Raw genomic sequence first — 13,843 nt, forward strand, 5'->3', positions numbered from 1 at the left:
GATATCAAAAAAGTATTCCAGAGTGTTGTTCAGCATGGGGGTGAGTAGAAAATGAAGGCTAATCATGTTTTGGGTGTACTATTCCTTTAAAAAAACCTAAAAGTTTGCCTGGAAGCTAAATAAGAGAAAAGCTAGGTATATCAGTCCATTATTTTATACATATTTATATATATTTTCTATAATGTAGTTCCTTTAAGGCAAGTTTTAGGGTAAGTTCTTTTCCAAAATGGCTCTGGCTGTGTAAACCTTTGGACTGAATTCACTCACTCATCATCTGCTTGTCTCTTTTTTCGTATCTCCCTGAAACAGATTGTGTTTGAAGGAATCCGAGGTGCAGGCTTTGAAGGAGATATCGCCATTGATGATGTGTCCATCACCATAGGGAAATGCAAGCAGGAGAACACTGTAGCCAACGCAGGTAAGACAGGTAAGATGTGGCTGATGGGGTATGCTTGGTGCTTGTGTGCTTGTGAACAGAGATGCTTCGAAAACATGCTAAACACTGCTTTTCCAACCATCTGACATAAAAATAGGACATTCATTCCACCCTTAATGAAATAAAATGTCTTTGTAGTCTTTTTCCCCCTTATTTAAGGATAGAAACACAAAATAGGTACTGATTTCTTCAGTATAAACAGACACTTTTTGTACTTCCTTCGTTTTACCTTTAGTTATAGTGGTTTACAAGTATGATAGCTGAGGGATGCAAAGGCATGATTTCACATCAAAATCAAAAGGGTATGCAAACACAAAAATGAGAGAAACAGTAAACCTACTGCAAATTCATAAATTATGCTAAAACATGAAACACCTTGAGAGAAAATGCAGCAAGTAGCAAAACGTATTGCAAAATAAGAAGAGCTGCATTTCTGCCTGTCAAAAGGAAAGTGCTCCAGGCCACTACAAGGGGACTAGTGGGCAGTTTGTCATATCATCTACTGGGCCTTCTCTGTGAGGGAGGTGACGTTAAGCTTCCAATTTGGCTTCTTCTAAACATCGCAAATTGTAGATCCTACCTGAATTCCAAAAATAGGAACCTGACAGACTGTACAGTATTCCTGGGGAATTGTGGTGTTGCTGGATGCATCCAGGATGGCTCTGTACGCAAACTACATTAGATCCAGAAGTGGATGATAGATTTAAGGTGGGTCAGCATGAGAGGAAAGTCCCATCCATTGTAGGTTATGTCACACCCACAAAAAGACACTTAGTAGCAACAAAAAGCCAGAGGCGTTTTTTTTTTAGATTGATTAAGAAAAGGAGAGCAAAATGCTTAACATTACTTGGAAGACCTATCATACAATGGTGCATATTTTCTCACCACCATGGCGACAGATCATTTTTCAGAATACCACTCATAAACGAAGGGGAGAAATCATCTCTGCTTTTCTTACTCAACAACCTAATCCAGAACTTGGATAATCACAAAACTGTTCTCTGATACGCTATGATACAAAAGTCCTGCCTAGAATATTTTTCAAGATCAAGCAGTGAAAATGCCCAAGACAGGGCTGGAGGAAATTGGACATGACAGAGGGAGAGGTTGAGCAAATAAGTCCATCTGTAAATTTAAACATGTGAAAGCAAGACTTCTTCAGTCCAACAAAAATGTTCACAAAAGGAAAAAAGTCATTTTGATTAACTTAAACTCCTAAAAAGGGACACAAGAATTATGTAAAACACTGATACTTCGAGGATATAAGACTAAAAATGAACTTTTACTAAAGCACTTTCAGTCAAATAAACACAAGATGCCTCAAGGTTCAGACAAAAAAGGTCAACGACACAAAGTGGCCAAAATATGTTGATGCATGCATTTAAAACTCTAACAAAAAACAAAAAAATTAGTAAAAAGTGAAGAAATAGCCTTTTGTTAGAACTAATCAAAGACAATTGACGACTTTCACAAAAAATGCTTGTGCACATTAGCTGACTAGCATATATAGTGCATACGGTAGCTGCTTTTAGTGTTATGTCTTTAATTGTGTTTTACTAATTAAATCTAAAGTCTAATAGAATAAGAAGCTAAATATGTTACAAACAGATTAGGATCTCATGAAAGAAGCACAAGCTTGATTTTATTCAGCAACATGTGGTTTAAGTCTACAGGGCTTTGTTAACTTTTAGGATTTATGATGAAAAAAAGATATCAGAGCCATGAAATCACTCACAACAGCAAAAAAGATGCACCTCCATGAATGATTAATGACGTCTGTTTTAAAACCTTTCCAAGCGTTCTGAGTGAGATGCATACATGAGCGTGTGCTTGATGCAATGTAACACATATGTGCATGTATCAACACTGGTGGTTCGTGTAAATAATAGATGATGGCATAAACAGGAAGAGGAAAGCTCTAGAGCTCTTGAAGAGTGCGCCTGTGCATTTGTGTCCTACGGGTTATTTGAGACTCACAGCACAAACAGATGGGTAATTATTAAGCAGGCAACACGAAGGTCTTTGCCATTGCAAGATGCATTAGCACTTGTGTTGAGATTTTGCCTTCATGGACTCTGCAAGGTATGTTTATTTATGTCATCTATTTTATTTAAAGTTGATAACATACTGTAATGAATGCAAGGTGCATCTCATAAAGTAAGCATTAAAAGTACAAAATTCTGATTTTATTTGTTTCTCAATACATAATCCCCTTTCTGTGAGAACTGAGCTTAGCTGTATCCCCCATTTTGGAAAACCGAGCTGTCTCCCAGACAAACCACAGAAAATTCTAAACATATTTACCTGCAAGTGCCATTTAATATTTTAGAAAGATACCACTCAGATTGTTATGCTGAGTGTCAGGCACAGTGATTGACCTCTTTGCTCAACCATGTTTTAATAATTTACCCAAACCCAAATAATTAAATATTCATCTTTGGTTTAGTATTGTAGAAAGACAATACAACCTAATCGTGAAAGAAAAAAAAAGTTTCACAATCTATTTGTGCTGTATCTATGCAGCCTACATTGCACCTGACATTTATGCCAGTTTAACAGAGAACTTACGTAAGGAAGCCTTGTGATAAATGAACAATCATTGCTTCTGACTTATTTAGTCCAACTCCGCCTGCACAAATCACAGAGCTCCACCTGGTTCGTCTGCATGTTCCCTGAGAAAATGAGCTGGTAAAAGATGATTTAGTTCCTCTTTTAAAATTTCTCTCTCTCGCAAGACAGGGTTTTTTCTAGATTCTTAAAAACAAAGGGGATTTAGACAATTTTTAACCACCTAAAATAAATTTTTCCCTTTAATTGCAGTGATCTCTTAGAATATAAATACTTTTTAACCCCCCCCCCACAAATTTGCCTAACATGCAAAGTGAAGTAGTAAAGACATTGACGTTGTTTATTATTACATTTTTCTTCTCTTTTTAATATTGGTAGCTTTGTTGTTACTCTGTTTCATTTTTATATAAAACATTCTGTTTTATTTTTTTGCCCAGTAATTCGGTCATAAGCTGTATTTCATGATTCAAATCTGAATTTAAAAAAATACCTGTGCTAGCAATGCAACATAACTCACTTGTCAAAATGATTTGTCCTTGATCATTTATATTTAGAAACATGTATGTTGATAAACCTGCCACAAATGCTGTTGGCAGGAACAGCCCCCAACATTGAGTTAAACGCTGTCAAAGTCCCTTTAAAAAGTTACTCCCTTGCTAAATGTTTATATGACGTAAGGTTTTACAACTACTAATTGTAAAGCAACACAAATTTGTGCAGAATCGTGAAGTAACATAAAAAATCGAACTTGGATTTCAAAACATTATTAATTGTAGACAGCTATGATATGGTATCCCCAAATAAAATCCAGTGCAAGTAATTGCCTTCAAATTTACCTTATTAGTAACTAGAGCAGTAAATGTACAAATGAACTGGTATAAATCCAGCTGTGATGTAAAGGTCTTAGAGGTTTGTGAGGGAAAACAACTAAACCAATAGTATTATGAAATAAGGAAACAGTGCACAGTTAAGGATGTTGAGAAATGTGGACGAGGATAAGTTTATAAATCAATATCAGAACCTGTGAATATCTCATATAGCTCTGTTTGATATAATTTCTGAACACAGAGAGAGTATGGAAAAACTGAAAAGCGACATAAACATGGCTTTCCACCTAAGCTCCACCAGCTGTCCACCTGGCCAAGCAGTGCTATGGGCAAAGAATCTGAATGAGTTTGTGCTGGAAATCTGAATATTCATACTGAAAAAAGACAAACCAAACCTTTCAACAGCCAGCAGACATTAAACCAAAGACAATAACAAGGACTGGACAAAAGGGCAACTGACAAGCATAGACTTTAAACAGCAAGGGCTTTTAAGAAAAATGAAAGGGGTTAACAAATAACTTGAAAGGAGCTTGGAAAGGAAGTCTAGTAAAAACAGACCAGAAAATAAAAAATAAAGACTTCACATATTTTGATACCATAAGGTGTGGCCCCGAAAAACACTACAAGACTAAATGGTTAAAAGATGCAAATAAGCCATTAAACTTAACAGCATATTGTATTATTTTTCAATTTATCGTCTACATTTTGTGCTACAGAAATGCAGTGTGCTGCATATAAAAGCTTTACTATAGATATTGATTTTGTGCCTGGGGAATGGACAGTTGTTATGAAATCATATTGATTTCTGAATACACTACTAACTTTTTATCCATAAAGCTAAGTTGAAGTGGGTAACATTTTCAGTTTCTTTATGAATCTCAGTCTGTGCTGTGTTGTAGTAGAAAAGTATATGGCTGGTTACAGTGTAGTAAAAACTATAAAAACAGAGTAAGACTATTCATCACTGTAAAAGGAAAGTAGTTGATCCTGAATCTGAACACATTTTTCCTTTCCCATATATGGATTTTATGAAACCTGCAATTTTCTGCTTTGCCCCAAATTTTCTCTTATTCTACCCCAGATTCACAAAACAGACTGCACTAAAAAGCAAGTGATTTAAAAAGCAGAGTGCATGGGCAAACACTTCTATCCAGTTCATTACATGAAAGCACTTTCTGCATCAGTTTATATTATTAATCGCTTAATAACAAATGCTCTACATTCAATGAATGATACACGTTTGTCTCCCTCTTCTAATTTTTTGGTATATACATTGGGTCCTGGTCTGATAAAGTTTAAAAACTAACATGTGACAGGATAAAATACATCAGAATGGTATTTCTAATTTAATAGATACTGCAGGATAAAATATGTTGAATGATGCATCCTCAGATAATGAGTTTGAATTCAAGAAATAAATAAAGTCAAATATATTCAAAATTACTACATGTAACCTGTAGAAAAAGAGTATGAACTTGTAATATTAAAAAAGCTTGTTTTCAATTAATGCATTGTATTAGTAGTACAAATATGTTGAACCTTGTGAGCGCAAAAACTCTACACTGCCACTTAGTTGTATAATGCAATTCAAATTTATTTAGAATGTCTTCTTATGTTTCCTATATTCTATAAAGTTCCATCACATTTGGAATCTTCCACGATTAAAGGTTTACATGGTGTATTGAAAGGCCACAAGGGAATTTTGAAAAAAATTAATTGAATATGTGTTATATTAAAAAAAAAAAGTTCTAATCAGTTTGTAAATCCAGAAGCATGGTATGTCCCTTTTCCTCTGTTTCTCCCAGGTTTCACAATTGTACCACCTTTCATTGGATGGTGTTATTCCACAAAGTCTGTAAAATAAAAGATCCAGTCTTTTAGAACGCCAAGCACTTGGCTCCTGCTTTAACTTAAATACATAATATCAATAAATGCATAAAGCATTGCTTTCACAGTTCCTTTCTTTCAGCTACTATCAGACTCAACAATCTTAGTGTTCCCAAAAGGCCCAATAAGGATTTAAAATCCTGCAACTATATCTAAGGGTTTTTGATCTGAGCAAGAATGATTTGCACTGCAACTAATCTACTTGATATGTGTCCTATAGATATTAAGGAACACAAATATTCATGACTACAAATGTTAATGGCTATTTACACAGTTTTATATTCCCGCTAAAATTGTTTTCTCTAAAATCCTTTTGGTTGCACAGACCTTCTGCATTCCTCTGTTAACAGGCTGCTTAAACATTTCTAATTATTTAGCTAAATTCTTTTTAAATTAAGAATGCTGTTTTTTTTACCTCTCTGAATTTTGTTTCTTTTCCTCTAATGCTTTAATGTTTACTTTGGTGGCTCCCTTTTTGTTATTTTAAATGTGTAATTTGTATGTCTACTTGCTTTTAACACCCTTAAATCTGAATTACCCCACCGTGAAAGAATAAAGGCATCCCTTACCTTAACCCTACCTTACCTTGCCTTGCCTTACCTTACCTCTTTAACATTTCTGCAAGCTGTACAAAAAAGAGTCTCTGCTTGGTGAAGCTAGCTTAAAACGAGTTATGCACACCTGTCTAGTTTCAAAATAAGTTGCATAAATCACTTAAGGTTAAATTAAGCACCTCCAAGGGATTTTTTCCATATGCCCTATAATTTAAAAGCTGATCAAAAGTCAAGTTTAAATGTATTGCCTCTGCATAAACTGATATGTTGTTTTTTTTCTGTTTTTCTTTTTCTCTAGTTCTTATTGGAGCTTCACACTCGCTGCCACTGGCCAGGTGGCTGACCTTTGGCCTTTCCTGTTTCCTCTTACTCCTCTACAGATGATGAGCACTTAGAACATCAACGCCCCAACTCGCGCTTTTTTAATCCCCTCTTTATCTTCCTCTTTGCCCAGTACATGAGCCGTCACTTGTCTTTCCTCATTCGCTGTCATATCTGTCCTGCCTTATATCAATATCATTCCTCTGTTGCTGATAACAAAAAGATTTCAGCCTTTTGTCCTCCATTTTCTTTGACTGTTGCAGCATTTCGGGACAGAGTGTAATCAATTGACTCCCAGCCTATATTAAAAGTTGACATACTTATAAAAAGAGTAAAACTTTCACCTTAAACACTATAATAGGAACACCATATTCATGTTATTGTCACTTTTGCGCCTCTTTCTCTGCGTCATTAACCTTATTGGTTGTTCATGTGCATACTCTTTGTACGCGGCAATTCCCTATCACAACCCTTGGCAACTTGCTCCCGCACACATCAAAGTGTCGGACACGCTACCAAAGATGACAAAGAATAGGAGGGAATAAAATGAGAGAGCTGGGATTCCAAAAGAAAAGTAAGAAGGAAAATGGTAGAAGATGAAACTGGGAAGAAAAAGAACTTCACAAAGACTGAATTCCTTGGGAATCATTTTTTGGGATACTTGGAAAGATGAAGAACTGCATCAATGAAGAAAGGAAATTAATTTCTTCTGAAAAAGGACGCAAAGCAGAGGTTGATGAAGGCAGGGTGCCCCCGGTAGCCTCTCTGATTGCCACAAGAGACGAACCTCAGTGCGGATTATACGTGTACATTTATCTCTCTCTATACATATAAATATATATCTATATATATAATATTACTAAATTTAAAGTGGAAGACTACAAAGACAATGGAGGCCTGTAGTAATTGAAATTAAAGAAGCACAATGTTTATAATACTCTGTTGTACCTTTGGGTTTTATTTCACTAATGTGATGTTATAGTCTAACCTATTCAATGTTTTTGATTTTTATTTATTTTTTTGTTGTTGTTTTTGTTTGTTCTGCCGTCCTAAGGGTCATGGACAATAAGTAATAAAGTATGATTATATTCCTATTTATGAGACGCAGAGAGGATGATTTATGATCCTGAACCTGATTTCCCCACCAATAGGGAATACACACATGACCCAAGCCATCTGGATTGGAGCCCTTACCTTTTTATTGCAAAAACTCAAAATACACACCCTCTGACACACATTACATTAAAACAAACTCTGCTGCCATGACCATAGACCTTACAGTAGACCCTCTTTTTTAACAAAGCAGAGAGAAATACATACTAGGAAAACCAGAATTTGATTTATAGAGAGAATATTAGTGTTTAAAAAAAATAAGACATTTTTAAGCCAGCCTCCTGATTTATTTCTATCCAGTGTCAGTTATGAATTTTGCATACATGTCAGTGTCTGCCTAATGAGGCGTGTTAATTGAGTTATAAATGTTATCAATATTAGGATTGTGTTTTCTCTTACATTTTTAATCAAATTTGACAATCTCATTTACTTATTAAATTCAAGCAATGCTCACATCCTTCTATATAAAAACTCATCTGCCGATAAATAAATAAAAAAAATACACATCATAATGGAAACTTAGTTCACCCTGTGTTAGATGCTTCTCATATTTAATATATTTCTACTTTGCTACACTAGCTTTATCTGATCTAAAAATTAAAATATCAAAAATATTTGGGATTTCTTCTGTATGATGATCATCTTCATTACCATGTATATTGCATGTCATGTCTGGTCATTCTTGAATTGTATCTATTTCATGTCAAAATTTAGTTGATCATTGCATTTTTTTGTTTTAACATTGTTTTTTGCCGTGTGTTTTACAAAGCTACACTGTTTCTTATACTAAGTAGCAAAGAAAATAGATATTGTATGCCTGTTTGATACTGACTTTCCAAGATGTGAGGAGGTGAATCTATGCTGGTTGCACCAGGCATACAGAAAGACATCTGTGAGAAATCCAAATATGAATATTAAGACAAACTTACCCTTTCTTTTGTTTTGAAAAGCAAAAGAAAAATCTGTGCATTTGAAATATTTTAAGAAAATGGCTTGAGTTCTCTAGAAGTGGCACTAATGCCATTTTAAGTTGTTCAGGTTAATGCACAGTGTTCTACACTGATGAGTACACACTGCATATGTAAACACTTCACCTAAAGTCAGATGCAATATGTTTTATCACACATAAAGCAATGCTGTGCATGTCTTCTTTTTATGTCAATCATCCAGTCATTCCTCTAATGCAGCACTCACAAAGTCAAATTCTTAAACATTTGGGCTACTTTTACACAGCAGCCTGAAGTGCCCCAAATCCAACTTTTTTGCCCACATGCAACCTGTATCTGATCTTGTAATGACAGCCTGAACAACACAGATCAGCCAGGTTGCATTGATCCAACCTTAACGTGATTATATTACAATCATGGAGGACGATAATGCGGAGAGCAGTCTTTATTTTCAACACTCTTGATAAGATTTTATTATTTATGCACTGGCTTAAGTCGGGAAAGAAATGAAAGATTGCAAAATGCGCTCCAGCACTGCCATCTATGTTTACTTCCGTAAACACATAGAATGCTCACTTCTGACGTCTTTGCATAATCTACTGAGCATGTGGAACACTTGTGTTAAAGCAGTTCACGCTGGAGATCACATCAGGTCACATATTATGTATTTAGAAATGTGAACAACCACGCAAAATAATAGGATTTTACAAAAAAATCAGAATTGAGCATTAAGGCCTGCAGTGTAAATGTAGCCTACATGTTTCCTTTGCTCTTCACACCTGAATCATATATCTTAACTACCATACTAGTAGTCAAGCCCTGCTAATGAGTTCATATTGGAGTCAGGTGTGTTGAGGCAGACACACATCTAAAAGTCATAGGACGCCTGTCCTAGAGGATTCAAGTTTAAGACCCCTGCTCTAATGCTTAAATAAAAGAACAGGTACAAGTTTATGGAGTTTCTGAACTTGCACCTTTCTAATTAATCATGGGTTAAGTGTCACATTTGGACCTTGACTTTTTTTAATCCAGTAGGAAACAGGAATAAGAAAAATGTCAAAAAAAACTAGATGTAATCTTATAGAGGATATTTTAATTCTGGTTATGATACAGAAATTTTAAACCTTGTTAAATGGCAAAAAACAACCAGTTTTAAATCTGAGTAGTTTTTTTAATCCATAAACTACTATAATAAATAGTATATACATTATAGTTATTATTCATGTATATGTTATAAATCTTATTTTTATGAGTATACATAATCCATTTATGAACTACTATAATAAATAACATATACATTATAATTATTATTTAGTTATATATTATAAATCTGATTTTATGAGTATGTAATTATCTAACTTTTATTTTACTTTTTTCTCATTTGAAATTTCTTAGCTGTTTTTTATTACTTAATAGCTCAAAAGCCTGATTAAAAGTGTTTCAGAACTGTATTTTAAGGATCATGAGGTTTCCGTTTATGTTTCACAATAAAGTTACATATTGAAAATGTTTTAATATTAAGTGAAACTTATTATTTCAGAAAAGTAGAACATACATTTTTCCTCTTATATTCAAGTTGCTGTCAAAATTTAAAACCAGTTCTCACAAACAAGCTTAAATTGAAAGGCAACCAGACTCTTTTTTGAAGGCCTTTCATCACCTGTCCAGGAGTCTTTGTCAGTTCTTTTCTCTCGCACCAGAGCAATCTCTGGTTGGAATGCTAGTGCATTTAAGCAGCATGGAGCTCCATCTTCCTACACACATTGCAAGTCATATACAAATCAGATAGCCACCCCTTGTTCTTCTGGATTGTTGGAGCCTTTTGTTGCGCATAGGTTATGTGATTGGTCTTTTGAATTATAGTGGTAGTGCTTATGTAAACTTTTTTGGATGAGGTCCATGATTGAATTGTAAATGCTTGGGATTTGAAAGCAGAGTCCTTGTCAATGGTAACTTTTCCTCTTTTCATAAAAATGGATTTCTTGACCCCTCTTGCAAACCACCTCTTCTCTCTGTCCAAAATCTGAACACCTGTCTTCAAAGGTGTGTCCTTTGTTCTTGAGGTGTAGCACTCAGCTAGATGATTGCTCTGGTGCAAGCCTACAGAATTAACAAATGCCTAGATAGCTGTTTAAACATCTTTAAAAAAAAATAGAGTCTCTGTGCCTTCCATTTTAAGCATGTTCATATAATACTAAAAACTATATATAAAAAAAAAACCTTTCCTTACAGGTAACTAGTCATGAACAGTAAACTTCTTTTATGATGACAGCCAGTACTGTAGCTTCTTCTCTGGGGTATACCAAGGCACTGCTATAGAAGAGAAGTGGGTAAGATATCCTTTAAATATTTTCCTCAAATGGCATGGTGTTTTTTTTTTTGGAGAGGTTCAAAATCATTCTTTCTCCTTTGTATTTTTTGCTAACATTGGTTATTGGCAACAGAAAATAAAGTGTGACTTTTATCTATATTGCCCAATATACATATAACAGAGAGAAATATTATATTTGGTATTTATCTAACTGTCCATATAATTTTAGAAGGGGGTATATATATGTCTACAACATGTGAAGTTATATCTAATGTAAAATACAAATATATTTTACAATCAAATTACGGACTAGTTTTGATAACAACAGTGACAAAAAAACAAAAGAAATATTTAAACTTCAATCTATTCCTTTTTGTGTTCAGGGTTTGTGAAGGAACTGCACTGTTGCATAGTTTGCACTATGGCCTCTCAAGGGAAAGTCCTATGTTTACTTCCTGGGTGTTGCTGCATTGAATTTAAATGTTTTTCCCGACAATATATGGGTTGTCTACATGTATTGAAGCTTCTACCAGTAGTCCAAAAAGCTTTACATGTTAATTTGTTGGTTAGACCATGCCTCACTAATGTTTATTACTGCAGTAAAGTTGCACAAAAAACAGAGAGGTCCTTATTTGTCTGTTTCATTCAAGGATTTCTCATGGTTAAATTTTTTAAAATCCCAAGCTGTGTTTTGTATTGGTCAAGCGAAAGCCTTCATCTAATGTATTATTCCATGCCTCAAGCTGCAATCTTTATGACCTCCAACTGGTTGGCATGGTTCCGGGTTGTGGAGGTTAAGGATTTTTTTGTACATGTTCTCTGCCTAATCTGAGAGGAATTTTCCTGCAAAAACGACAATAACATGCTCTGGGGTCCTCATTGTTAAAGGGGTCGTAGAATGCAAAACAAAGTTTACATTGTCATAGATAAATAACGATAGTTCAGTGGGTGAAATCGATGTACAGACAAGTTCAAACCCCATCAACACCTTCTTTCTCCACAAATCTTACAATTATAAAATTCCACCATAAAACGGGCAAATCCAAATGAAGCCCTGAGTGACTTGAACTCAGGGATGGTGTCTTATTTGGTTCTGGCCTGTACTTTTGTCACGCCCTGAAATGTACATACAGAAAAGCCCACTGGTTCACTGGCCCAAGAACATGAGTCGAGGTCGTGAAAACATAACGACACTAGCTTAGCTATTTATCCTACAGTTGGATTAACTTCTACAAGGATTACAAAGGCAGTTTCTCTATCGTAAATTAGCCAGAAAAGGTGCAAATGCAGTGTTCCAGGCTGCAAGGAGAAAGACTGAATTGTCGACTGCTGGGCTGCTGGCTGGACCGGACCTCAGAGAGCCATGAATTGCCCGTCATTAACCATTGGAGGGGGGCCGTCAAGGCAGGTGGGGGGAAGAACGGGGACGCCGGTGTCCAGGTTACCATTCCCAGGTCGCGTTCTGTCGCTTTGTCCCCTGCTGGCTCCCTGCCCCCATCCCCCAGGGTTCCCAGACCAGCCCTGGAACTGACGGCTCGAATCGAGTCCCCAGTGTGTTTCGACTACGTGCTGCATTGTAGTCGACCAAAATCCCGGACGATTTTGAAAATTTACCATATCAACAATTTCAATGTTTCAGTGAATGAGTGCTTGTTGCTATGATTTGTCTTTGCACAGCAGCTTTGCTCATTGTAAACCAACCAATAAGCGCACAACTCATCTAAATATTGATGAACATACCATAAAAGTAAGAAAACCGGTCAATTCATTTTAGGGCTTTTAACCAGGCTTGCATTAGGGCTCATAGAACAGCAAATATGCCATTTTCAGCCCAAACAATGTTACACAACCTATTGACACCTTAAGGATCAGCACCAAATACCCTATATAATCATTCTATGACACCTTTAATATATATATATTTTTTTCAAATGCTTAATATTATTTGTTTCACATTTAAAATGCTTCTATGTATTTTTTTCCTCCAGTTTAAATTGATTTTCAAACATTTCTTAGTCCCTAAATGGTATAATCCAAAAGTCTATGCACCTTTAGCTCCTATTTTGGCCAATTGTTGTGCAATATTTATATATATGTGTGTGTTTTTTTTTTTTTTGTTTCTTTGTCTGCTTTGTCTTCTCAGCATCTCAGTCCCTACATACATGCTCATTATGAAGGCTACTTAGATGTTAACAACATGATGTAATCTACTATTCACTTTAGTCACACACTCGTTGAGGTGGTCTAACTGCTGTAAAGGTCATTGACCCATTGCAATTGATAGAATATTTAAAATATGAAACCTTTTCAAAATTTACAAATTTAACTGAACTTGGATAAAAAAAAAGAAATAAAAGAAATAAAACATCCAAATATTTTATTGCAATTGGCCAGCATGACAGAATTCCAAGATAAAAACCACTGCTGAGCAAAAAGAACATTAATGCTTATCTCCATTTTTGCAGAAAGCAACTTGATAATCTTCAAACCAATCAAACGGGGAGTGTTACCCTGGTGGTTAAAGCAGTGGGCTTGTGCTCTGATTAGGTTGTAAGTACCCGGTTTGACCCTCACAGCCAGCACTCTGGGTCTCTGAGCAAGACCCTTAACTCTATACTGCTCCCCGGGCACTGCAGAGGCAGCCCACTGCTCCTCAAGGGGATGGGTGAAATGCAGAGAGTTCATTTCTCCATTGTGAGATCAATAAAGTTATATTTCGAAAATACTCTGTGGACTGGGGAGACAAAAGTTGAGCCAAAACAAGCTCAAAAGGTCTAGTGCAAAAGTACTACAGTAGATGTGGGGAAAGACAAGAGTTAGGAGTCTTACCCAGGGATTAATAAGTAAGCCTGCGTGAGAAACCGGTGCTCTGTTGAGGG

At 35.6% G+C, this 13,843-nt stretch overlaps 1 protein-coding gene across 3 annotated transcripts in view; it reads left to right on the top strand.

Moving 5' to 3' along the window:
• mdga1 (MAM domain containing glycosylphosphatidylinositol anchor 1) overlaps positions 1 to 9,844 on the top strand; it is a 240,539-nt gene extending 230,695 nt beyond the window's left edge. For 2 of the 3 annotated variants that reach the window (XM_015378249.1, XM_015378250.1), the window contains 2 exons: positions 310 to 427; positions 6,571 to 9,844. In XM_015378249.1, the coding sequence (XP_015233735.1) occupies positions 310 to 427; positions 6,571 to 6,656 (204 nt within the window). In that variant the 3' untranslated portion in view covers positions 6,657 to 9,844. The remainder of the gene's footprint in view (positions 1 to 309; positions 428 to 6,570) is intronic. The other variant, XM_015378251.1, reaches the window with a different exon arrangement.
• Positions 9,845 to 13,843: the final 3,999 nt, after the last annotated feature.

This window comes from Cyprinodon variegatus, unplaced genomic scaffold (assembly GCF_000732505.1).
Source record: "Cyprinodon variegatus isolate N-32 unplaced genomic scaffold, C_variegatus-1.0 Scaffold167, whole genome shotgun sequence".
In the NCBI taxonomy this organism is placed as follows: Eukaryota; Metazoa; Chordata; class Actinopteri; order Cyprinodontiformes; family Cyprinodontidae; genus Cyprinodon; species Cyprinodon variegatus.